General features: G+C 48.1%; 1 protein-coding gene across 1 annotated transcript in view; it reads right to left on the reverse strand.

Moving 5' to 3' along the window:
* Positions 1 to 27,190, reverse strand: part of ARK2C (arkadia (RNF111) C-terminal like ring finger ubiquitin ligase 2C) — a 96,228-nt gene that overhangs the window by 15,033 nt on the left and 54,005 nt on the right. Inside the window, exon 2 of the mRNA XM_056847822.1 lies at positions 3,433 to 3,724. Coding sequence (XP_056703800.1) covers positions 3,433 to 3,724 — 292 coding nt within the window. The remainder of the gene's footprint in view (positions 1 to 3,432; positions 3,725 to 27,190) is intronic.

The following is a 27,190-nucleotide window of genomic DNA, read 5'->3' on the forward strand; positions in this document are numbered from 1 at the left end:
ATGAAGTGAATGAAAGAAATTGTCTTGCTGAATCAGTAGGGTTCCCATTTGCCCGGTGATGGCAGGCAACTGCCCGCCAATTAACCGGGCTGCCCGCTAACCCTCAGCTGGTTGGCGAGCAGAAGCAGGCCAGCTGAAGCGGGGGAAGCATTGGCATCGTGACATGGACATTCTAGCATTCTCCCCACAAATCTCTATGGTTTCCACAGAATTTTTGGCGGACAGTCCTAGAGCGTCCCGCGCGATGCCAGCGCTTCCGGGGTAAAACCGGAAGTGATATCATCGCACCATGCACGCGGATCAGCACGCCCAGCCCTGCCTCCATGAAGCTCCCGCCGGTGGCCAGGAAGGATCTGGCAACTTTATGAATCAGGTCATCGATTCATCTGGTCCATGCAGCTCCCAGGAAGCTCAGGAGGACATTATAGAGATGGATATCCTGTCAGTGGCCCCCAGGATCTACATATTGCCTCTGTATGTGGAGGTTCCATTTTTGGACCCATATATTCATCCATCAAGTTATTCCTTCAGCCAAAATAGATATTTCATGAAGGGGAGATGTTTTAATGCTTTTTCCAGGAAAACAAATTCCCCAACACACAGAATAACAGCAGGTCAGCCAATACTGTTGCTTGCCTATGGTGGATGATCTATCCTCTGCCCATTTGTCCAATGCTTTTTTGAACGCCGTCTCCTTCAGCCTGTGCCTACTCCACAGTGGTCTTTGGCAAAGCCTGAAAGCTCTTCATGGCTGAGGGATGGTAGAGCACAGCAACTAAAGGAACAATCTGGGAAGGTCCCTAATTCAAACCTCATTTCTGCCATGTGTTAGAGTTGCCAGCCTCCAGGCGGGGCCTGGAGATCTCCCGATATTACAATTGATCTCCAGACTACAGAGGTCAGTTCCCCTGGAGAAAATGGATGTTCTGGAGGGTGGACTCTATGGCATTGTACCCCACTGAGGTCCCTGTCCTCCCCAGGGTCCACCCCCAAATCTCCAGGAGTTTCCCAACCTGGATCTGCCCACCTCACCGCCCACTCCCCCACCAGTGGCCGGGGGGACACCTGGCAACCCTAATTCCAGCAGCAGCCATGCCAACACCACAGACTCAGTAGAGGAGCACAGGCAAGCCACTCCTTTCCCCAGCCTCAGCCTCCCTCTGCAATAGGGGTATAATAAGACCTTTAGGGTTGCCAGGTCCCCCTTCGCCACAGGCGGGAGATTTTGGGGGTGGAGACTGAGGAGGGCAGGGTTTGGGTAGGGGAGAGATTTCAATGACATAGAGTCCAATGGCCAAAGCGCCCATTTGCTGCAGGTGAACTGATAGGGTTGCCAACCTCCAGGTACTAGCTGGAGATTTCCTGCTATTACAAATGATCTCCAGCCAATAGAGATCAGTTCACCTGGAGAAAACGGCCACTTTGGCCATTGGACTCTAGGGCATTAAAGTGTATCCCAAACCCCGCCCTCCTCAGGCTCTGCCCCAAAACCTCCCACCGGTGGTGAAGAAGGACCTGATTTCCATGAGCTAGAGATCAGTTGTAATAGTGGGAGATCTCCAGCTAGTACCTGGAGGTTAGAAACCCTACCTATCTTAAAGGTAAAGGTCCCCTGTGCAAGCACCGGGTCATCCCTGACCCATGGGGTGACGTCACATCCCGACGACTTTGTTTTCATGGAGGTTTGCCATTGCCTTCCCCAGTCATCTTCCCTTTGCCCCCAGCAAGCTGGGAACTCATTTTGCCGACCTCAGAAGGATGGACGGCTGAGTCAACCTTGAGCCAGCTACCTGAAGCCGACTTCTGTCAGGATTGAACTCAGGTTGAGAGCAGAGCTTGGACTGCAGTACTGCAGCTTACCACTCTGCGCCACGGGGCTCCTTCTACCTATCTCACAGGTATGTTATAAAGATTATAACTATATAACATATATGGAGAACTATGAACACTTATTCTCGAACTCCAAGGACAGTAAAAAGATATGAAATTTGTGTTTTCACGTCTCACTTTTGGAGGGGTATGTAGACCGTGTAACTTTATCTGTTAAGAACATCTCAGTTCTTTTCAGAGGATCCCTGAATAACCCAGTAATAAATACCATTATGCAGATTGATCATGTTTATGCAAGAGTACTTACTTTGCATATATCCCAGAGGGGAGACCTTGTGAGTCTTTCTCCCCAAAAGAAAACAAGAAGCGCTTTTGCAGTATGAAGTCTAGCAGATTGACAGTGGAGTCCTAAACAGAATTGTATCCCTCGAAATCCACTGAACTCAATGAGCTTAGAAAGGTATAACTCTGCTTAGGATAGTACCACAAGTATTGCATGAACGTCAAGGTGGCAGCCCTAATTTCTGTTCTCACAGGATGTCAGCAATTAGGGTTGCCCACCTCCAGGTACTAACTGGAGATGTCCTGCTGTTAGAACTGAACTCCAGCCGATAGAGATCAGTTCACCTGGAGAAAAATGGCTGCTTTGGCAATTGGACTCTATGGCATTGAAGTCCCTCCCCTCCACAAACCCCGCCCTCCTCAGGCTCCGCCCCAAAAATCTCCCACCAGTGGCAAAGAGGGACCTGGCAACCCATTTAGCAGGTGGGGGGGAAGTACCCCAAAATTTGGGGTCATCACACTGTATGTGACACTCTAGGGTTCACCTAAAAAACCCTAGGGTGTCAAGTTTGATGGTGATGTCACTTCTGGGTATTCGCCGGAAGTGATGTCATGCTGCTGGCAGATTCACCCTGTCCCCACCACCTCCCTCTGGCTGCTTGCCTCTTTACATGTCACAAAGTCTTTGTGTTTGTTGAGCGATGGCATAAGAACTTTGAATCAGACGTTGAACGGGCAACGTGATGACGTCAATTCTGATGTCTGCCGGAAGTGACGTTGATGCATTCTGGGTGACAGAGTCCTAGGCCTCAGTTTGCTGCTGGTCTGTTTTCCCCAACCTAGGGTTGCCAGGATTCCTCTTGCCACCGGCGGGAGCTTCATTACGGTGGGACTGGGGGGTGAATGGTGCGAAAGTCACACTTGGGGTAAAGCCGGAAGTGACGGAGACGCTAGCTCCAAAAACTCTATGGTTTCTATAGTGTTTTGGGAAGAATGTGCTAGAGCATCCCCATCACTTCCAGGTTTACCCCAGAAATGACATTAATCAACCCCCCTTCAGCTGGCTTGCTTCTGCCCGCCGGCCAGCTGAGGAGCAACTGGCACCCCCTTAATTGGCGGGCGATTGCCGGCCATTACCTGGTATCTGACAACTCTCCCCCCATCCCAACTGGTTGCCAGGGGGTACCTGGCAACCCTAGCACCATCCCCGAAATCATGCACAAAGGTCTCGTCCTCCAAATGGCTCAACAACCGGCCAGGGGGCTTCGATTCCTTCCCGAGGTCGTCGTGACGCCAGGTGGATCCTGGGATGAGGCTCACCTGGGATGAGGCATGATTCTGCGTTGCTGGGCCTCGAGGAGCTGCTGCTGGAGGAGGTATTGCTGGTGTAGGGCCTGAGGTAGGAAAGAGGGTCCCGTCACATCCTGGAATGGCAGGGCAGGCAGAGGCGGCAGGGGCTGGTGGAGTGGGCCACTGTGCTGGTGAGCGGTCGCCACGTGAGGCTGGACAGCGTGAGGCAGGGGGAAGTCAGCGGACATCTGAGGCTGGGGGCCCAGGTGGAAGTGCCGGCAGGAGGTAGCGTGAGGATGCTGAGACCTTTGAAAAGGAGCGCCTGCAAGGGAAAGAACGGGCCATCGGTCAGAGAGGGGCCGGAAGAGGAAGGCAGAACAACCCAACATCCTGCTAGGGTTGCCAACCCCCAGGCACTAGCTGGAGATCTCCTGCTATTACAACTGATCTCCAGCCAATAGGAATCAGTTCACCTGGAGAAAATGGCCACTTTGGCAATTGGACTCTATGGAATTGAAGTCCCTTCCCTCCCCAAACCCCGCCCTCCTCAGGCTCCACCCCAAAAACCTCCCACCGTTGGTGAAGAGGGACCTGGCAACCCTATTCTCATCACTTAGGATGACCTAGGGTTGCCATCCTCCAGGTACTACTGTAGCTAGAGATCTCTTGTTATTACAACTGATCTCCAGCCAATAGAGATCAGTTTACCTGGAGAAAATGCCCGCTTTGGCAATTGGACTCTATGGCATTGAAGTCCCTGCATGCACACAGCCACCCATTGCTCTGGAAGCATGTCCCTGGAAATGAGACGGGGATACGTGTTCACACATGCATGCAAGACACGCAGTTTCTCTTTGTTTACTTTGCACCAGGGCCTACAACGTTTGACAAAACACATGCCTTTTGAAAAACTTTGGGGCTGTGATCGTGGGACAAGACACAAAAGAAAAGAGCAAGAGTCCAGTAGCATCTTAAAGATTAACAAAATTTCTGATAGGGTGTGAGCTTTTGTGAGCTGTGAGCTGTGACTCACGAAAGGTACTAGCTGGAGATCTCCTGCTATTACAACTGATCTCCAACCGATAGAGATCAGTTCCCCTGGAGAAAATGGCCACTTTGGCAATTGGACTCTATGGCACTGAAGTCCCTCCCCTCTCCAAACCCCACCCTCCTCAGGCTCCATCCCCAAAAACCTCCCGCTGGTGGCAAAGAGGGACCTGGCAACCCTAACAGCGACCCATTGAGACCGAAAAGTCTGTGAAACTGAACATGTTGCAGACACTCATCCACATGTGCCAGTCACCACCTGGTGCCACAGCCCCGCACTGAGAGATACACAGAGGTCTCAGCCCTGAAGCAAGATTAAAATTCTATTTTATGGCTCCCAAGAGAAACGAAACACATATGCTGAATCCTGCCTGACTTGCCAAATGTATGCAAATTAACTCTGGTTTCTAGATGTCTCATGAGTAGGGTTTCCAACCTCCAGGTACTAGCTGGAGATCTCCTGCTATTACAACTGATCTCCAGCCGATAGAGATCAGTTCACCTGGAGAAAATGGCCGCTTTGGCAATTGGACTCTATGGCATTGAAGTCCCTCCCCCTCCCCAAACCCCACCCTCCTCAGGCTACGCCCCAAAAACCTCCTGCCGGTGGAGAAGAAGTTCCTGGCAACCCTATCCATGAGCCTATTATAGGTTGCCAACCTCCAGGTGAGGCCAGGAGACCTCCCAGAATTACTATTGATCTCCAGGCAACTGAGATCAGTTCTCCTGGAGCTAATGGCTGTTTCCGAGGGCGGACTCGATGTCATTATACCCGACTGAGATCCCTCGTTTCCCCAAACTCCTCCTTCCCCAAGCACTACCCCCAAATCTCCAGGAATGTCTCAACCCAGAGTTGGCAACTCTAGGCCATCATAGTGCTTTTCCACTCAAAAGGACGCAGATATCCGGAATCTCAAATATGCAGACTCTGTTGCATTGCCTTATCCCTAGGTTATCCTTATCCTGAACGTCTCCCAGGTTGTCCCGTTCCTTCTGGGTGGTCTTAATCTCATACCACCTTTAGATAACCTTGACACAACCTCCATTAAGTCTCGATTAGGCCAAAATAATGACCTCCCTATCAGTAGTCAATGCTTGTGTCTCCCTCCTTCCCAAATGCTCAAGAGGCCTGTTTTGTGTCAGTCTGTCCCCGGCTGCAAGATTTAAGCGATTTAACCATTAGATTAATTGACAGAGGAGCCAGTTTTAATTGGCAAGGTTGCGAACTGATGGCAAACTTCTTGACCAGTTGCCAACCTTTTTTGTACCGGAATTCATCCTTGTGTCTCTTTTCCAGGCCGTTTTCCTATAGCCAGCGCGGTGTAGTGGTTACTCTAATCTGGAGACTCTAATCTGGACTCTCATCTGGAGAACCGGGTTTGATTCCCCACTCCTCCACAGGAGTGGCGGATGCTAATCTGGTGAACCGGGTCGGTTTCCCCCTTCCTACACGTGTAGTCTGCTGGGTGACCTTAACCATTACACCATGGGGAATCCCCGCCTCTGGATACGCTGCTTTGTAAAACCAAGCTTGCAAAACCAAGCTTGAGTGCGAGCAAAACCAAGCTTGAGTGCCCCGCACTTTGCCTTATGCACGGAGGTTTCACCTGGACTTTGCTCAGGGGAAAGGGAAGAGTCGGGTTAACGGAGGAATGGGAAGACCCGGACATAGTGAGGGCTGGGCACGAGGTTGTCTCTAGTAGAGGGAAAACTCATGCAGAACTCCAAGGAACAACTGATTCAGACCGGGGGTGAACATTAGTGAAAGTACCCATGCATAAACGACCAGAGAATTAATGTGTGGACATGGGCAAGTGAGGCTTTTCATGCCAGAGAAGTAAATAACCTCATCTGGTCAATAACAATAACTGTTGGTCTGCAGTAACTGTTGGTTACTGTTGGTCTGAGAGCCAGCATGGTATAGTGGTTAAGAGCGGTGGACTCTAATCTAGTGAACCAGGTTCGATTCCCCACTCCCACACATGAAACCTGCTGGGTGACCTTGGGCTAGTTGCAGTTCTCTCAGAGCTCTCTCCGCCCCTCCTACCTCACAAGGTGCCTGTTGTGGGGAGAGGAAGGGAAGGTGGTTGTAAACTGGTCTGAGACTCCTTAAAGGAAGAGAAAATCGGGGTATAAAAACCAACTCTTCTTCTTCTTCTTCAGTAAACTGTTAGATGCGAGTCCAGCCTTAGAGACCATCAAGATTTTCAGCGTATGGGTTTTCAAGGGCCAAAGCTCCCTGATGAAGGGGATCTGACGAAAGTAGCTTTGACTCTTGAAAGCTTGTACCCCCCCAAAAAAAATATTGTTGGTCTCTAAGTTGGTTCTGGAGATTGCCAACTCTGGGTGAGGAAATACCTGGAGATTTGGAGGGTGGAGCCTGGGGGAGGGACTTCAATGTCATAGAGTCCACCCTCCAAAGCAGCCGTTTTCTCCAGGGGAACTGACCTCTGTCGTCTGGAGATCAGTTGTACTAGTGGGGGTCTCCAAGCCCCACCTGGAGGCTGGCAACCCTATACTGGACTCAAATCTAGCTGAACATCCCATTGAGTCTCTGTTAAAGGGACAGGACTTTTTTTCCCCCTTTCCAGGTTATTGGCAACCCTACCAACAGCCATTTTTGGAAGCAGAAGATGCAGGGATTCGGAGAACATCACCGGTCCACCCCCCTTCCTCTTCTCTCAGATCCTTAATGTTTTTTAGGCTGTAGGGACGATGAACAAGAGGGGGAATTGTCAAGGATGATGGGAGGCGAAGGGAGGGGGGGTGAGGCGGGATTTCCCAGTAGACCAGATTGGGAGGGGGAGAAAGCCATGAACTTTCCCTCAAAGTGATCCGCGGAGGAGAACGTTGCAACCTCAGGGGGTAAAAGAGTCCAGCTCTGTTGCCACATGTCAGATGATGGCGTTCCTCTGAGGCGCATGACAGCCCCCGTGACATTTGCATGCTCGCTTTGTATCCCTGACAAGCGTCTCAAGGCTTGTGCCGACAGCCGAGAAATTCTCAACCAGGCTGCCAAAAAAAGAAAAGTCATCAATCAGTTTGTGGATTTGTAATTCGTGATCTTTCATGGGGTATGTTGGCGGCTGGGCCCTCTGCCACGAGCAACCCTCATTCAGTTATCAAAAGAACATTCATGTTTAGAAAAATACCATGGCTGTAAGGGTAAGGTTGGCTGAGGGACTGCTTTTGAATCTGACGGCCCACCGGCCCAGTGGGAAGGTGGATTGGTGGGAGATTGGGCATTTTCTTTCGGCTTTCGCGGGTAAATTCCTGGCATATGAACAAGCCCATGCAGGGGAGAAGACAGAGGGGATTAACTAAGGTTGCCAACCTCCAGATGGTGCCTGGAGATCTCTTACTACTACAACTGACCTCCAGGCGGCAGAGAGCAGTTCGCCTGGAGAAAATGGCCGCTTTGGCAATTGGACTCTATGGCATTGAAGTCCCTCCCCTCTCCGAACCCTGCCCTCCTCAGGCTTCACCGCCCAAAACCTCCTGGTATTTCCCAACCTGGAGCTGGCGACCCTAGGATTAACCATTCATAGAATCATAGAGTTGGAAGGGACCACCAGGGTCATCTAGTCCAACCCCCTGCACAATGCAGGAAATTCACAACTACCTTCACCCTCCCACCAGTGACCCCTACTCCATGGCCAGAAGATGACCAAGATGCCCTCCCTCTCATGATCTGCCTAAGGTCATAGAATCAGCATTGCTGACAGATGGCCATCTACCCTCTGCTTAAAAACCTCCAGGGAAAGGAGCGTTCCCACCTCCCGAGGAAGTCTGTTCCACTGAGAAACCGCTCTGACTGTTAGAAAATTCTTCCGAATTCTTCCTTCAATCCCCCTCCCAAAGGGTTTTACTAATCAAACCTGCCAAATTAAAAAGGGGAGGCCTTAAAAATTCCACTCCTCTGCCTTTGGATGCACCAGGGGCTGGTTTCAGTTAGCAAAACCGCTGGGATGGAAGCGTTAATTCCCGCTCCTCTCTGCATAGCACCGATCCAAATCATGGCCATGTATGCCCTTAATTTACCTTTTAAAGACAAATAGATCTGTTATATCCTTCAGGCCTGGTTTGACCCAGACAGAGCAGGCAATGCCAGCCCACCCTCCTCTCCATTAGGGTAGCCAACCTCCAGGTAGTAGCTGGAGAACTCCCGCTATTACAACTGATCTCCAGCTGATAGAGATCAGTTCCCCTGGAAGAAATGGCTGCTTTGGCAATTGGACTCTATGGCATTGAAGTCCCTCCCCAAACCCCGCCCTCCTCAGGCTCCACCCCAAAAACCTCCTGCCAATGGCGAAGAGGGACCTGGCAACCCTGCGAGGCAAGCATGTTAGTGTGTTTGATATTTTGCAGGGGGGGATGTGGCTCAGTTGAAGAGTCTCTGCTTGGCATGGAGAAGGTCCCGGGTTCTATCCTTGCCATCCCCAGTTGAAAGGACCAGGCAGTACACGTGAAGCTGCTTTATACACGTGCTGACAAGTTCCAGCCAATTTAATTATAGTTTCCAACTTGAGCCCACGTGCTGATAATTTATCTCAACCTCCAGGTACTAGCTGGAGATCTGCTATTACAACTGATCTCCAGCTGATAGAAATCAGCTCACCTGATACCGGATACAATTTTTGCTCACCGAACTTTTTTGATATATGCACCACTGCTGCACGTTTGATATATGCAGCTAAATGGAAGACGGGTGAGATAGCGACAAAAAAAGACTGGATAAATAAGATGCTGGAACTGACAGAAATGGCAAAACTTATGGCTTTGATAAACCAAACTGATAATGTACAATTTTGGGGGGAATGGGAGGCGTGGAGACTTTACTGTGAAAAGCAATTTTTGATGGGATCATTTAAAGGATACTCTTTGATTTAATCCCTTATATGAATTTAAACTATGGTTATATTATGATATTGAATTAACAAATAGATGAGACAAGATAAGATAAAAATATATTAATTAACAGGATAGGGATTAGTGTTGTTAGCAAAAGTATATACAATTTAAGTTAGGGTGGAAGAGAGTGAGGGGAAGTCATTTTTTATTTTGTTATGATTATCTTCTTTTTATTATTTTGTTTGATCTTAAGTAATGAATGTTTTTATATACGTTAATGAAATGAAGAAAACAATAAAAAATTATTATAAAAAAAGAAAGAAATCAGTTCACCTGGAGAAAACGGCCGCCTTGGCAATTGGGCTCCATGGCATTGGAGTCCCTCCCCTCCCCAAACCCCGCCCTCCTCAGGCTCCTCCCCAAAAACCTCCCGCTGGTAGCGAAGAGGGACCTGGCCTCCCTAATGAACACACACATGAAGCTGCCTTATACTGTATCAGTCCACCGGCCCACCAAGGTCAGCATTGTCGTCTCAGACTGGCAGCAGCCCTCCAGGGTCTCAGGCAGAGGTCTTTCATGTCACATACTGAGGAGGGGCTCAGAGGTAGAGCATCTGCTTAGCATGCAGAAGGTCCCAGGTTCAATCCCCAGCATCTCCAGTTGAAGGGACTAGACAAGTAGGTGATGGGAAAGACCTCTGCCTGAGACCCTGGAGAGCTGCTGCATGCCTGAGTAGACAAGACTCACTTTGATGGACCAAGGGTCTGATTCATAGGGTTGCCAGGTACCTCTTCGCAACCGGCGGGAGGTTTTTGGGGCGGAGCCTGAAGAGGGAGGGGTTTGGGGAGGGGCGGGACTTCAATGCCATAGAGTTCAATTGCCAAAGCAGCCATTTTTCTCCATCTGATCTCTATCGGCTGGAGATCAGTTGAATTAGCAGGAGATCTCCTGCTACTACCTGGAGGTTGGCAACCCTACGGATTCAGTATAAGGCAGCTTCATGTGTTCAATGGCAGGAAGTTTTGGGGAAGGGCCATAGCTCAGCGGTAGAGCATCTGCTTGGCATGCAGAAGGTCCCACAGGTTCAATCCCCGGCATCTCCAGTTAAAGGGACTAGGCAACTAGGTGATGTGAAAGACCTCTGCCTGAGACCATGGAGAGCAGCTGCTGGTCTGAGTAGACAATACTGACTTTGATGGACTGAGGGGCTGATTCAGTATAAGGCAGCTTCATGTGTTCATGTATTTAGATGGACTTGTTTAAAGAAGGTTTTCTTCAACCAGTCTGAAGGACAGCCTGTCCCCATATGTCCCTATGGGCCAACTGCAGTTTTCTGTGACCCGTTTGGCATCTGCTTGATGCCATTTTTTTCTGAATAATCATTTCGGCTTTGTGCAACAGGGTCTCTGTAGAAGTGAAGGGGCGCGCTGTCTTCAGAGGTTTTAGGTGGTACCATAAGGCTGTTTTATTTGTCATGACTTTAAATGTAGTTTAAACTATGGACATTTTCTTGGAGGGGTCATGGGGTATTTTTTTAATCGCATTTAGAATTGGATCTTGGAATTGTAAGCCACCTTAGGCTACAAGGGGAGAGCAGGGTATAAACATTTTAATAAATAAACAAATCCCACGACAATCTACGGATGGGAAACATTCCTGTAGACTTATCAAAACTCTTGGCTTCTCTTAAAATCCAGAAGAAAAAAAAGGAGGAGGAGAAACCTCTGGCAGAAGACACAACAGTGACCGGTTCTGCCGGCTAGTATCCCGTTTTGATATCCTTCTTCAGACTGCAGCTATCATCAGAAATGAGATAATTCTCCTTTATGACACATAGGTAATATGAGACAATGAAGCCATAAATTCAATTAACGTGTGTCGTGTAGACTATGGGCTGAAGTGGAGCACATTCCAGCACCCATAAGTCTGGATACTAGCCAGCAGACCTGTCACTGTTGTGGTTCTGTGTTATATTATCAACACTTTTGCTTTTTGCGTTTGCTCATTATTTATATACTGTAATACATTTTTTAGGAGCCCCGTGGCGCAGAGTGGTAAGCTGCAGTGCTGCAGTCCAAGCTCTGCTCACGACCTGAGTTCGATACCGACGGAAGTCGGTTCCAGGTAGCCGGCTCAAGGTTGACTTCAGCCTTCCATCCTTCCAAGGTCGGTCAAATGAGGACCCAGCTTGCTGGGGGTAAAGGGAAGATGACTGGGGAAGGCACTGGCAAACCACCCTGTAAACATAGTCTGCCTAGCAAACGTTGGGATGTGACGTCACTCCATGGGGCAGGAATGACCCGGTGCCTGCACAGGGGACCTTTACCTTTTTTTAAACCTTTTTTTTAATACATGTTTTGCAATTTATTTGAACCCTTGTTGTTACTACTATTTCGTAAAATTTTGAAGTAGCTACAAGTTATTAGATAGACGCCTTGTAACCTCTGGTGCTTTGCACATTATTTTTTTCTGTTCCCTATTATAATAGGCACGCTCCTCTGATCCTGGAGAGAATAGGTATGCATCATGACTGGTATCCATTTTAACTAGTATCCATGAATACTCCTCTCCTCCATGAACATGTCCACTCCCCTCTTAAAACCTTCCAAGTTGGCAGCCATCACCACATCCTGGGGCAGGGAGTTCCACAATTTAACTATGTGTTGTGTGAAGAAATACTTCCTTTTATCTGTTTTGAATCTCTCACCCTCCAGCTTCAGCAGATGACCCCGCATTCTAGCATTATAAGAGAGGGAGAGAAGCTTCTCTCTGTCTACTCTCTCCAAACCGTTTGTGTTTGTGTGTGTAGGAATATGCTGGTTCTCTTTCCACATCTCTCTTTTCGATCACAGAGTTCCCCCAGCAACGTCTGGCTGCAGAAGAGGCAGCGGTAGATTGACTCAATAAGTCCCTGCCAAGAGATCTTCATTTGTCTTTCCACTATCTGTACCAATGGGAGGCTGAGTCGGTCCACTGGGAACCCACCGCTCCAAATCACGCCGGCGCTTATCGCAAAGTTGACAAGATGCAATTGTCTCAGGCTCCACACTTAAGAGCGCCTCCATTCCTTCCTCTGCGCCCCTCTTAAAAAAAAAAAGCTCAGATAATGGTGACATGTGCATTGCAAGTGCCAGCTGGAAAACTTTTTCCGAAAGCACCGATCTTGGAGCGGGGTGGGGAGAGTGGGGAGAGCCAACAGTGGATGGAAATGCTGCTGCTTTCGGTTCAGTTTTCTCACCTTCAAATGTGTTTCCTGTAGGATGGTGGCACATTTGCCAATTAGGGGAGGGGCTATGGTTGCCAGCCTCCAGGTAATAGCAGGAGATCTCCTGCTATTTCAACTGATCTCCAGCTGATAGAGATCAGTTCACCTGGAGAAAATGGCCGTTTTGGCAATTGGACTCTATGGCATTGAAGTCCCTCCCCTCCCCAAACCCTGCCCTCCTCAGGCTCTGCCCCAAAAACCTCCCGCCAGTGGTGAAGAGGGACCTGGCAACCCTAGGAGGAGCCATGGCTCAGTGGTAGAGCATCTGCTTGGCATGCAATCCCCAGCATCTCCAGTTAAAGGGACTATGCAAATAGGTGATGTGAAAGACCTCTGCCTGAGACCCTGGAGAGCCGCTGCCGGTCTGAGTAGACAATACTGACTTTGATGGACCAAGGGTTCAGTATAAGGCAGCTTCATGTGTTCGAGTGAGCAACCTCCAGAGGGTAGCTGGAGGTCTCCGGCTATTACAACTGATCTCCAGGCAGTAGGGATCAGTTCGACTGGAGAAAATGGCTGCTTTGGAAGCATTATACCCCTCTGAAGTCCCTCCCCTCCCCAAACCCCGCCCCCTTGGGCTCCACCCCCAAAATCTCCAGGTGTTTCCCAACCTGGAGCTGGCAACCCTATCCATCAGTGGCTACTAGCCATGTTGACTAAAGGGAACCTCCATGGTTGGAGGCAGTCAGCCTCTGAATCCCAGTGCCAGGAGGCAACATCAGGGGAGGCCTCGGCCTCTATGCTCTGTTGGTGGCCCTCCAGAGCAAGTGTTTGGCCACTGTATGAGACAGGATGCTGGAATAGATAGACCTTCACTGGTCTGATCCAGCAGGGCTCTTCTTACGTTCTTATTTCTTATGTCAATAAAAATGGCATGTTGACGCTGCTTTTTTCCATTTCCTTATTGTCTTCCAGAATAATGTAGTGGCAGAATACTGGACTTAGGGTTGCCAGCTCTGTGTTGGGAAATACCTGAGGTTTTAGCACAGAGATCACAGAAAAACAATTCCACTCCTGCGTGTGTGTTAAGTGCCGTCAAGTCGCTTCCGACTCATGGCGACCCTATGAATCAATGTCCTCCAAAATGTCCTATCTTTGACAGCCTTGCTCAGATCTTGCAAATTGAGGCTACAGCTTAGATATTGGTTAGATTGTATGAGGAACCAGGAACAGTGTGGAGAAAAAACGTCCAAAAAAAACTAAAAAAAAAAAATGCAAAAAGTCAAAAAAAAAATAAACGTTGTCATCCTTCTGCTGAAAGTATAAGGCTGAAAGAAGAAAATCTTCTACAGATCTGGCCTGGACACCCAACCCCTTTCTCGTTCTCACACAAGAATGCCCAAAAGAATGCCCCAAATTTCCAGTTAGGGGCTGAGGTTATGGTTGCCAGCTCCGGGTTGGGAAATACCTGGAGATTTTGGGGGTGGAGCCTGAGGAGGGCGGGGTTTGGTGTCATCATGTGCATGCGGCCACGCGCGCACACAATCTCCGCTCCAGAGCGGCTAGGTGGATTGGCGGGCACCCACCTGGCAACCCTAACTTAGAAGGATGAAAGTCCATTGTAGTTAATGGCGTTAGAAAAGTGTGACCGTGTTTAGGATAGCGCTGTATGGATACCTTTGTCCTTTCTTGCTCATTCCTATCTTTTCTTCAGTTTTGCGATATCTTTTTACAGAGTGGCAAGTATTACAGCACACGGTGTCTTAAACTTGGCCTCGGTACCCACAGGCACACACAACGCCCAGCCCACTAAGAAGAATGTGCATGTCCACACCCCGGGGAAGTGCTACAAACCTGTGATTATTAGTAGTAACTAAATTATACCCTGCCCAGTGTCCAAAGAGACCCTCAGGGGCCGCTTGCAAACGATATAAGATTCAATAAAACAAGCCAACAAATAGGAGCAATTAAATCCATTTAAAAACAGTCAGCATGCTAGAAAGCTAGAATTAATTTTCCAAGCGCCTGGATTCTCCCTAACCGTTTTCCCATAGCAAAAGGCTTTGCCATGAAGCAATTCTCACACTAATTCCCAAGTAAGTCCCATGGAAATTTGCTCTGTACTTTTCAGATACAGTTAGGGTTGCCAACCTCCAGGTACTACCTAGAGATCTCCTGCTATTACAACTGATCTCCAGCCAATAGAGATCAGTTCACCTGGAGAAAATGGCTGCCTTTGGCAATTGGACTCTATGGCACTGAAGTCCCTCCCTTCTCCAAACCTCGCCCTCCTCAGGTTCCACCCCAAAGATCTCTCGCCGGTGGCAAAGAGGGACCTGGCAACCCTAGATACAATCTTCTGAATTTGATAGCTGATGCCTATCATATTATACATTAAAATTGAAGGCACTGGGGTTCCCAGCTACGAGGTGATTTCTGGAGATCTCCTGGAATGATTTCTTGTCTCCAGATGACAGAGATCAGTTCCCCTGGAGAACTGTGGGCTCTATGCCATTCTACCCAGCTGAAGCCCCACCCTTCCCCAAACCCCACCTTCCCCAGACTCCACCCCCAAATCTCCAGAAATTCCTCAACCAAGAGTGGGCGACCCTAGGAGGCACACTTCATTCTTATGCTTTAAAACACTAGAAAGAAGAAGACAAAGACGAAGAAGAAGAAGAAGAGTTGGTTTTTATATTTTGGGGGGGGGCTTGGAGTGGATCTCCAAGTTCTCAGGTGAGAGAATGTTTCCCAGCCCTTTTAACTGAGGCCTTTATGCAAGGACATTTCCCCGCGGTCACCCCCATCGACTGCTTCGGGGCTTCCTTTTGATTATGCATGCCTTTTCCACCCGTCAGAGGTCGCCTCGCTCTCCCTGCGCCTTTTGCCCACATTTTCCAGATTCTGGCTAAAACAGCATCTGGAAAACACGAGCAAAATGCGCGGGGAGAACGAGGTGACCTTTGACGGGCGGAAAAGGCATGCATAATCAAAAGGAAGCCCTGGAGAAGTCGGTGGGGGTGACCGTGGGGAAACGTCCCTGCATAAAAGACCTGAGATCCTTTCGGTGCCAGAGAATGAACATGGGAACTTCTCCATGCATGGCATGAGCCCTGGCATTGAACTATGGTCCCAGTGTGGTGTAGTGGTTAAGAGCGGTGGTTTGGAGGGGTGGAGGCTGATCTGGAGAACCGGTTTGATTCTGATTTGTGTGTGCAAAGTGCCGTCAAATTGCAGCTGACTTTATGACAACCCTGTAGCGTTGGGATGTTCATAGGTGGTTTGTCACTGCCTGCCTCTGGGTAGCCACCCTGGTATCCAGCCAATAGAGATCAGTTCCCCTGGAGAAAATGGCCACCTTTGGCAATTGGACTCTATGGCACTGAAGTCCCTCCCTTCCCCAAACCCCACCCTCCTCAGGCTCCCCCCAAAAATCTTCCTGCTGGTGGCAAAGATGGACCTGGTAATCCTAGCCATTGGACTCTATGGCACTGAAGTCCCTCCTCTCCCCAAACCCTGCCCTCCTCAGGCTCCGCCCAAAAACCTCCCACCAGTGGTGAAGAGGGACCAGGCAACCCTACCTGCTTAGCTTCTGAGATCTGACAAGATCAGGCTAGCCTGGACCATCCAGGTCAGGGCACAGTTCTGATACTGGGTTGTATAAGCAGACCTACTCTGCAGGAAAGCCAGATATAGGAAAACTGGGCACTATGCAAACATGGGAGATAGTTGGCTTGACAACAGTACATGTGAAAGAGTTCTGGGAGTCTTAGTGGACCACAAACAATATGAGTCAACAGTGTGATATGGCAGCTAAGAAGGCCAATGCAATTCTGGGCTGCATCAATAGGAGTATTGTGTCTAGATCAAGGGAAGTAATACTACCACTGTATTCTGCATTGGTCAGACCTCACTTGGAATACTGTGTCCAGTTTTGGGCTCCACAATTTAAGAAGGATGTTGACAAGTTGGAGCGTGTCCAGAGGAAGGCGACCAGAATGGTGAAAGGTCTGGAATCCATGCCCTATGAGGAGAGACTTAGGGAGTTGGGTTTGTTTAGTCTGGAGAAGAGAAGGTTAAGGGGTGACATGATAGCCATGTTTAAATATTTGAAGGGATGTCATGTTGATGCGGGAACTAGCTTGTTCTCTGTTGCTCCAGAGACCAGGACACGGAGTAATGGATTCAAACTAAGAGAAAAGCGATTCCACCTAAACATTAGGAAGAGGTTTCTGACGGTGAGGGCTGTTCGGCGGTGGGATGCGCTGCCTTGGAGGGTGGTTTAGTCCTCGTCTTTGGAGGTCTTCAAGCAGAGGCTGGATGGCCATCTGTCGGGAGTGCTTTGATTGTGGGATCCTGCATGGCAGGGGGTTGGACTGGATGGCCCTTGTGGTCTCTTCCAACCTTGTGTGATTTTGTGATAGGGTACTTTCACAAATGCCAAATAATACACGTTTAATCCACTTTCCATGCATTTTGAAGCTGGATTTTACTGTGTGAAATGGTAAATCTACTTGCAAACGATTGTTAAAGTGCATTGAAAGTGTATTGAAAGTGCATTTTTCGGCATGTGTGAAAGTGCCTTTAGGGTTCCAACTTTTCTCTTAGCAGAGACTCTATAGCATAGCTGCAACAGGCGGAAATCTCACGGGTGTACCACTCCCTCCCTCCCTTGCATCGGACATTATTTTGGTTCTTCATTGCCAGCTTAGCTCGGAATGGCTTTCGGCCTTCAAATGAAGGGCCTTCCGCAGGCGTGGGGATTTTTCCATGCCAGTGTGCACAGCTGCCTGTAACCTCCCCTACTCCCGGTGCGCAACACATGGAATGCTAATGAGCTCCAGCAGATCCTCCGGGGCCTCCTCTGACAGCCGCCGAAACAGCTCCTACTTAACGTGCGACGGATGACAGAACCGTGGCTCCACCGCCAGAGTACCGGCATGCACACCTTGGCGAGGCGGGGACGGGAGAAGAATATCTGCCGTGTGGTTGAGGCGCGCAGACAACAACACACCCAGTGAGTCCCTTTGCAAGAGGCCTGCGAGACGACTGCCGTGCGACTCAGCCCCAAAGCCCCAAAAGAGAGAGATATAAAGAGAGAAATAGAGTTGTGATTTCCCCCCCCCCCCGGCTCTACTCTACTCTACTCTACTCTACTCTACTCTACTCTACTCTACTCTACTCTACTCTACTCTACATCAGAGCAGAGGAAAGCCAAACGTTAGGGTTGCCAGCCTCCCGGTGGCACTTGGAGATGTCCCGCTATTACAGTTGATCTCCAGACGACCAAGTAGGGTTGCCGACCACCAGGTACTAGCTGGAGATCTCCTGCTATAACTGATCTCCAGCCAATAGAGATCAGTTCACCTGGAGAAAATGGCCGCTTTGGCCATTGGACACTCCGGCATTGAAGTCCCTCCCCAAACCCCGCCCTCTTCAGGCTACGCCCCAAAAACCTCCTGCCAGTGGTGAAGAGGGACCTGGCAACCCTATGACCAAGATCAGTTCCCCAGGAGAAAATGGCTGCTTTGGAGGATGGATTTTATGGTATTACATCCTGCTGAGGTCTCTACCCTCTCCAAACTCCACCCTCCACAGTAGGGTTGCCAGGTCCCTCTTGGCCACTGGCGAGAGGTTTTTGGGGTGACGTTTCAGAGGGTGGGCTGTGTGGTATTATACCCCGCTGAGGTCCCTCTCTTCCCTAAACCTCACCCTCCCCAAGCCCCACCGCCAAATCTCTTTTTTTATTAAAGACTTTTTTGTTATCATGACATATAGGAATAGGGTTGCCAGGTCCCTCTTCACTACCGACGGGAGGTCTTGGGGGCGAAGCCTGAGGAGGGCGGGGTTTCGGGAGGGGAGAGACTTCAATGCCATAGAGTCCCATTGCCAAAATGGCCATTTTCTCCAGGCTAACTGATCTCTATCGGCTGGAGATCAAGTGTAATAGCAGCAGATCTCCAGCTAGGGTTGCCAGGTCCCTCTTCGCCACTGGCCGGAGGTTTTGGGGGCAGAGCCTGAGGAGGGCAGGGTTTGGGGAGGGGAGGGACTTCAATGCCATAGAGTCCCATTACCAAAGTGGCCATTTTCTCCAGGGGAACAGATCTCTATCGGCTGGAGATCAGTTGTAATAGCAGGAGATCTCCAGATAGTACCTGAAGGTTGGCAACCCTACATAGGAACAATTAGTAAACCTGACATCTAGACATAGAACGTATTACATAAATTTCTAATGATTCATTTCTATACTAGGTTTCATTGAAGATCTTCCCCCAGGTCTCCTGGAATTTCCCAACCTGCAGCCGGCAACCTCAGGAGCGCCAAAATAAATAAGCAAATAAGTATGGGTGAAATGTGTTCAGAGAAGAAGAGCCAACGCTCTACAATCCTGTGACCTCTAAGTGGGTTTGTCACACACACCCCATCCCACTGTAATGGTCTTTGTAACTGATTTCTTTGAAAGGCCTGCTGAGATCTTGTTTTCCAACGGAGCTGAATAATCAGTGCTTTGGACACGACCTGAACCGACCTGGCTTTGTGAGTCTGAATTTCCTGACAGCAACTTTGCAAAATCTGGTCAGGGAGAAGTGCTTTTTCTTGTATTCCAGTGGAGGTCATTTTATTCTATTGATCTCAGACTGCCGTGGGGCCGTGGGGCCGTTCACCAGATCCAGTGGTAGGGTTGCCGACCTCCAGGTGGTACTAAGGCAAAGATTGCACATGTACTAATATAGTCAAGTTATAGGAAAAATAGTACAAGGCTCGCAAATAGCTGCAAAAACATATATTCAAAAGTGCAAACAGTGAAAAGTGTGAACATACCTCAAAGGAAACTTATCAAAAACTACAACGGACCAAGTATAAAGAAACAAAGTAGCAAGGCTACTAAAATGGATGACTATTATGTAACAAGTAAGGAGTTCACAAATAGTCTCAAAGAGACTTCAGTAAGTCCATATATGTGCTTGGATCCCACAGGAGGCGGGAAAAACACCGGTGGACGTTGTAAGATGTTGGAAGGAGATAGAAACGCCGTCCGGATGTCTCGCGTTTTCACTGCCGCTCGGGCAGCTTCATCAGCTCTCCGTTTAACTGGAGACAAGGCTCCTTATAATTCAATAAATAGGTGTTGTCGAAGGCTTTCACGGTCAGAGTTCATTGGTTCTTGTAAGTTATCCGGGTTACACAACCCGGATAACCTACAAGAACCAATCAATAAATAGGCTTCTAGAAAAAAATTCTTTGCGCCCGGTGGGCTGCTCCACTCTAGGTGGTGGCTTGGGATTTCCCACTATTACAACTGATCTCCAGGTGACAGAGGCCAGTTCCCCTGGAGAAAAGGGCGGCTTTGGAAGGTGGACTCTTAAGTCCCCCCCCTCCCCAAACTCTGCCCTCCTCAGTAGGGTTGCCAGCCTCCAGGTAGTGGCTGGAGATCTCCCGCTATTACAACTGATCTACAGGCGACAGAGATCAGTTCACCTGGAGAAAATAGCCACTCTGGAAGATGGACTCTATGGCATTATACCCCACTGAAGTCCCTCCCCTCCCCAAACCCTGCCAAAAGTGGCCATTTTCTCCAGATGAATTGATCTCTACCAGCTGGAGATCACTTGAAATAGCAGATCTCCAGCGAGTACCTGAAGGTTGGCAACCCTAAGCCACCAGCATCTGGGGCCCTGGGCCTTATCATACTGCTCAGTACCACGCAAGAGTTTTAAAACCCCTTTCTTGCTAGACTGCATCGGTAGGCATGCCAACCTCCAGGTGAAGCCTGGAGATCTCCCAGAATTACAACTGATCTCCAAACATCAGACAACAGTTCCTCTAGAGAAAATAGCTGCTTTGGAGGGGGGGCTCTATGGCATTATACCCCGCTGAGGTCCCTTCTAGGCTTGCCAGGTACCCTGTGGCCACCAGTTGCCAGATCTGGGTTGGGAAACTCCTGGAGATTTGGGGGTGGAGCCTGGGGAGGACAGGGACCTCAGGGAAACGGAACTCTGTAGTCTGGAGATGAGCTGTAATTCTGGGGGATCCTCAGGTCCCACCTGGAGGCTGGCGATTAAGATCGGGTCCTTTTCCTTACAGCTCCTGCTACTTAGAGGTTGCACAAATGTGGGAATTCCAAAGCTTGTTGTCATTCTTATTTTTTTTCACAGAAGGAAGGGGAAAAAGAATCTTTGCTTGATATTTGGCAAGGGCTTGGAGATGCAGCGTGTGACCTTTCCACTGATATTTTGGTGCCCTTTCAATATCAGGATGTGGAGCGGTGGTGGAATGAAGGGGATAATATCTGGTGTCACCGAATGCCAGTGGAAAACCGGAGCAACAGTGCGATAATATCAATATGGGGAGGGCTAGGCGGCAGTTACTTGGCCTTGTAGACAACGTATGCTCCATGTTTGTTTGTTTATACATACTCCGCTTTTCATTCTGGTCACCATAAATTGGTTGTGACTTGATGGCATTGAGCACATGCATGTTTTCTGTGAGGCCAGGCTGAGACCCAGCACCTGTGGGACCTACGCTCCCACAAACTAGATACAACAGGACAAACGAACTGGAGGAGTGGCTATTTTTTTTTTTGTTCTGGATGAAGCCTGCCTTCCAAACTCTACTTCCAAGAACCTGCAACCGCTACAGATGTCGAAATCAAATCCTGCTCACATGCAAGCGCTGCGCACCTGATACCTGTGTGGTCCACTTAATAGGAGGTGTCTGGTCAGGGATATTGTTTCTAGGCGATGGGATAGGATCGAGTTCGTGCTTCTAAACAGTACCACTCCCCATCCTGGCCTAGTTTAGGGCTATCTGCTGTCGTCTTAAATGTTATCATGTGTGGCCAAGCGTCAGGGAATGTAGATGGCTGTCCAGCGCATAGTTTTTGTTAAGGTACAGACCATCTGTGGCATTCACCAGGACATTCCAAATAGGGTTGCCAGTATCCAGGTGGTGGAGAAAATAGACACCACTGTACTAGTATCAAAGGATAAGAAATTCAGTACAGGAGCGAAGAATACTTATAAGTGCAAACAAATATTTATAAACTACCGTGTCTAATACAATACGCACTTCATGAATATACAAAAAGAAACATTCATACAGTTGTAACACACATACACAAAATCATCTCTAGGATGGTGGTGAATGGAAAAAGTTCAATAAAAGGTGCAGTTTCTCTCAAGATATGCTCAACAGTCTTCTGTATTCATCCCATGCAGGTAAGTAGAGATAATAAATATTAATTCAGGAGGAATAACTTCATGGAGGATACGGCCGTTTCAAATTCTTGACAGTTTGAATTCTTCATCAGTCCTTCAAGCATTTTCCTCTTATATTGCACATCTTGATAATAAATTACAAGGTGCTGGATACACTTAAATACCTATAGGTATTTAGATAGTTAGTTTCACGTCGCATACATGGCTACACTTGTGAATGTTACCCTTCGTGGGAATTGAACTGTATCCAGCACCTTGTAATTTATTATCAAGATGTGCAATATAAGAGGAAAATGCTTGAAGGACTGATGAAGAATTCAAACTGTCAAGAATTTGAAACGGCCGTATCCTCCATGAAGTTATTCCTCCTGAATTAATATTTATTATCTCTACTTACCTGCATGGGATGAATACAGAAGACTGTTGAGCATATCTTGAGAGAAACTGCACCTTTTATTGAACTTTTTCCATTCACCACCATCCTAGAGATGATTTTGTGTATGTGTGTTACAACTGTATGAATAGTATCCAGGTGGTGGCTGAAGATCTCATAAGAACATAAGAAAAGCCCTGCTGGATCAGACCAAGCACTGTTCACACAGTGGCCAACCAGGTGCCTCTAGGAAGCCCACAAACAAGATGAGTGTGGCAGCACCATCCTGCCTGGGTTCCACCGCACCTAATATAATATGCATGCTCCTCTGATCCTGGAGAGAATAGGTAAGTATCCATTTTAACTAGCAGCCATGAATGCTCCTCTCCTCCATGAACATGTCCACACCACATCCTGGGGCAGGGAGTTCCACAATTTAACTATGCGTTAAATCTCTTGCTATTACAACTGGTCTCCTGCCAACAGAGATCAGTTCACCGGGAGAAAATGGCCCCTTTGGCAATTGGACTCTATGGCATTGAAGTCTCTCCCCTCCCCAAACCCCATCCTCTTCAAGCTCCGCCCCAAAAACCTCCCACCGGTGGCAAAGAGGGACCTGGCAACCCTAATTCCAAACTATGCCCTTATGGCCTCATTGAGGTAGTAAACCTATCTGGGATGTACCACTTCAGACTGTAGGTCTGAATCCATCCCATAATTGTGTGGAGATGGGGGCTAGGGTTGCCACTCTGGGTTGGGAAATTCCTGGACATTTGGGGGTGAAGCCAAGGGAGGGCAGGGTTTGGAGAGGGGAGGGGAGGGACCTCAGTGGGGTATAATGCCATAGAGTCCACCATGCAAAGTTGCTGTTTCCTCCAGGGGAAATGATCATAGAATCATAGAGTTGGAAGGAACCACCAGGGTCATCTAGTCCTACCCCCTGCTCAATGCAGGAAATTCTGAACTACCTCCCCCCACACACACACCCCAGTGACCCCTACTTCATGCCCAGAAGATGGCCAAGATGCCCTCCCTCTCATCATCTGCCTAAGGTCATAGAATTAGCATTGCTGACAGATGGCCATCTAGCCTCTGCTTAAAAACCTCCAGGGAAGCTCTCGGTCATCTGGCGATCAATTCTAATTCCAGGAGATCTCCAGACCCCCCCTATAGGTGGGCAGCCCTAGCGGGTGGAGGGGGGTGATGCCAGCACGCTCGTGCCCACACTCCCTCCCTGCTCGCTCAGTGCCCACAGAGACTGGATGTCTGCATAGGGCAAATGTCCAATCCCAACAGGGCTCAGCTCATGTTCTTAACACAGGCTGTGTAAGCAGTTGGACCCCTCCTCTTCGCTAAGGGGTGTCACGACGACACAGGGGCCAAAGACTGGCATCAGAGCAAGACACTGCTCCCCACAAAATGGATGCCTCTCAGAGGTTTTTGGGATCCATCTTGTGTGTCAAGCTTGGGCAGGAAGGTGGTTGGCCGCTGAACTTTCCCCCTGGCCCTGAGGTGTGCCTGGCTGGACAGTGGGGCCAGCTAATCCCCATAAGGTCACCCTAAGGCAGTGGTTCCCAACCTTTTTTTGACCAGGGACCACTAGGACTTTTTTGTTCGGTGCAGGGACCCCAAGGTTCAAAATAACAATTCCGAGAATTTGAAAATAAACTTTAATCATAACGGTTAGTTAAACATTAAACTTAGAATAATATTTGAATATATATTTTTATAATAGAGAACTTTTAATTGAAATTATTAATTTATTATGGGTTTATAACTTTGTTTCGCGGACCTTAATTTAGTTCTCGTGGACCCCTGGGGGTCCACGGACCCCCGGTTGGGAACCAGTGCCCTAAGGTGATTCAATCAGCGCTCCGAGCAGACCATTACTTACCCTATCTGCACCCATCCCAGCAATCAATCAGTACTCAGGAGAATAGCCCAGGCATTCTCTGGGGACCTGATAACTCACCAAGACTCTCCTGCCTTTTTGTTGGAACCCTGGAAAAGCAATCAATTCTTTGTCTCTGGCTTTCCTGCCAGCTTACCTCATACCGCCTCAGGACCCGTTTTGGGGTATAAATATTGATCCTTTGGCCATTCATAGTGTGTATGTATGTGTTCTGGATCAATGCGTGCATCCCCCATTTGTCCAGGGGGGCTTACATGTTTATGAAAACTAGTGTTTGCAATAGGGTTGCCAACCTCCAGGTGGTGGCGGGAGATCTCCTGCTATTACAACTGATCTCCAGCCAATAGAGGTCAGTTCACCTGGATAGAGGTCATTTCCTTTGCTCCTGGAAATGCTGGTCGCTTTCCTCTTCAGTGCTGCTGTCGCTGGACGTCCCTTCTAGACGGGTAACTATTACCCATCCCTGAAACCCTTTCCAACTTCCTCCCTTTTCTCTTCATCAGCTCTTGTACGTTTCGCGCGTGTATGTTCATTGTTTAAAATGTATTTCTTGTTTTTATTACTTTATTCTTTAATAAAACCAATTTTAATTATACAACCGCCTGCTCATTTGAGAGTTTTCACCCAGGACTATTTTGGCATGCATAGGTTATCGATCCTAGTTACCACCTCTCTGTTTCCGGCTAATTCCTCCAACTAAAATGGAGACTGCCTACTTAGGGTAACAGCTAGAACAATTTCTTCTCTCGACTAGTTTTCTATATGCAGGGAGTCTCACCCAGTGGGGCTTACATGTTTACGAAAACTAGTGTTGGAAATAGGATTGCCAACCTCCAGGTGGTGGCGGAAGATCTCCTGCTATTACAACTGATCTCCAGCCGATAGAGGTCAGTTCACCTGGAGAAAATGGCCATTTTGGCAATTGGACTCTATGGCATTGAAGTCCCTTCCCTCCCCAAACCCTGCCCTCCCCAAAAGCCTCCCACCGGTGGTGAAGAAGGACCTGGCAACCCTAGCTGGAATCCTGCAGTAGTAGCTAGAGTTGCCAACTCCTGATTGGGAAATACCTGGAGATTTTGGGGGTGGAGCCTGGAGAGGAGGAATCTCAGCACAATATAATGGCATAGCGTATTTGGATGGGAGACCACCAAGGAATACCAGGGTCACTATGCAGAAGGAGGCAATGGCAAACCACCTCTGAACATTTCTTGCCTTGAAATCCCTATGAAGTCATTCAAGGCACGAGATGTTCAGAGGTGGTTAGCCATTGTCTGCCTGTACTTCATGCCCCTGATATTCCTTGAACACATGAAGCTGCCTTTATACTGAATCAGACCATCAAGGTCAGTATTGTCTACTCAGACTGGCAGTGGCTCTCCAGGGTGTCAGGCAGAGAGGTCTTTCACATCACCTACTTGCCTAGTCCCTTTAACTGGAGATGATGGGGATTGAACCTGGGACCTTCTGCATGCCACGCAGATGCTCTACCACTGAGCCACGGCCCCTCCTTGGAGGTTTCCCATACCAATACCAGCTAAGGCTGACCCTGGGGTTGCCAACCTCCAGGTGGTGTCTGTACTGTCTGTACTGTAATAAATGGCAGCACGTGGCTTTAAAGATAATAATATGAAATATACCAACTTGAAAAGAAAACAATATTATAGAATATAATAATTCTATTTTTTGAAAAATCCAAAACACAACATATATTCATAAACACTGTGTTGAAAGCCACACAGAAACCTCACAGGGTCTAAAATAACAAAAAATGTATAATACAGATTGCTTTAAACAACATGAACAACATAAATTCAAGAAATTTTTTTCTATGGCCTAGCAAGGGCTCATGTATACTCAAGAATTATAGTCCATGAAAAATCACGAAGAGACGAAGAAAGGTCCAAGGTGGGTCTATCACAAGTACGCGTTTCGGAATCCAATCCTTCCTCAGCTTGGCGACCACAATGATGTTTAAAGAGACCAAAAAATGGCTTCACTGCTTTTCAAAAAATCCAAGGAATCTTCAAAAGGAAATTCATGGGAACAATTTTTTCCCCATATGAAAGGGATCAAGAAAGAGTAATCAACCCATTCAGAAATCAGTATTCTTCGAAGAATACTGATTTCTGAATGGGTTGATTACTCTTTCTTGATCCCTTTCATATGGGGAAAAAATTGTTCCCATGAATTTCCTTTTGAAGATTCCTTGGATTTTTTGAAAAGCAGTGAAGCCATTTTTTGGTCTCTTTAAACATCATTGTGGTCGCCAAGCTGAGGAAGGATTGGATTCCGAAACGCGTACTTGTGATAGACCCACCTTGGACCTTTCTTCGTCTCTTCGTGATTTTTCATGGACTATAATTCTTGAGTATACATGAGCCCTTGCTAGGCCATAGAAAAAAATTTCTTGAATTTATGTTGTTCATGTTGTTTAAAGCAATCTGTATTATACATTTTTTGTTATTTTAGACCCTGTGAGGTTTCTGTGTGGCTTTCAACACAGTGTTTATGAATATATGTTGTGTTTTGGATTTTTCAAAAAATAGAATTATTATATTCTATAATATTGTTTTCTTTTCAAGTTGGTATATTTCATATTATTATCTTTAAAGCCACGTGCTGCCATTTATTACAGTTTCTACTATTTCCAGCATAGGTATTTTCTTCTTCTAGTAACCTCCAGGTGGTGGCTGGAGATCTCCCGTTATTACAATTGATCTCCAGCCGACAGAGATCAGTTCCCCTAGAGAAAATGGACGCTTTGGCAATTGGACTCTATGGCACTGAAGTCCCTCCCCTCCACAAACCCCACCCTCCTCAGGCTCTGCCCCAAAAACCTCCCACAAGTCTAGAGCTCTCCTATATCACTTCTGGTTTTCAGTGGAAAATGACATAGCAATGCATATGATGTTGCAAACCTCCCCCCACTTGTGTTCCCACCCTTGAACCTGCCACTGATTTCCAGGTGACCCCAATTACCTCCTTCTAAGTCCACTGAAGTCAATAGGCTTAGAAGGATGTACTTCTGCTTACAATTGAAGAAGAAGAATTGGTTTTTATATGCCGACTTTCTCTACCACTTAAGGGAGACTTATAGAATCATAGAGTTGGAAGGAACCACCAGGGCCATCAAGTCCAACCCCCTGCACAATGCAGGAAATTCACAACTACCTCCCCCCTCC

Source organism: Euleptes europaea, chromosome 4 (genome assembly GCF_029931775.1).
Source record: "Euleptes europaea isolate rEulEur1 chromosome 4, rEulEur1.hap1, whole genome shotgun sequence".
Classification (NCBI taxonomy): Eukaryota; Metazoa; Chordata; class Lepidosauria; order Squamata; family Sphaerodactylidae; genus Euleptes; species Euleptes europaea.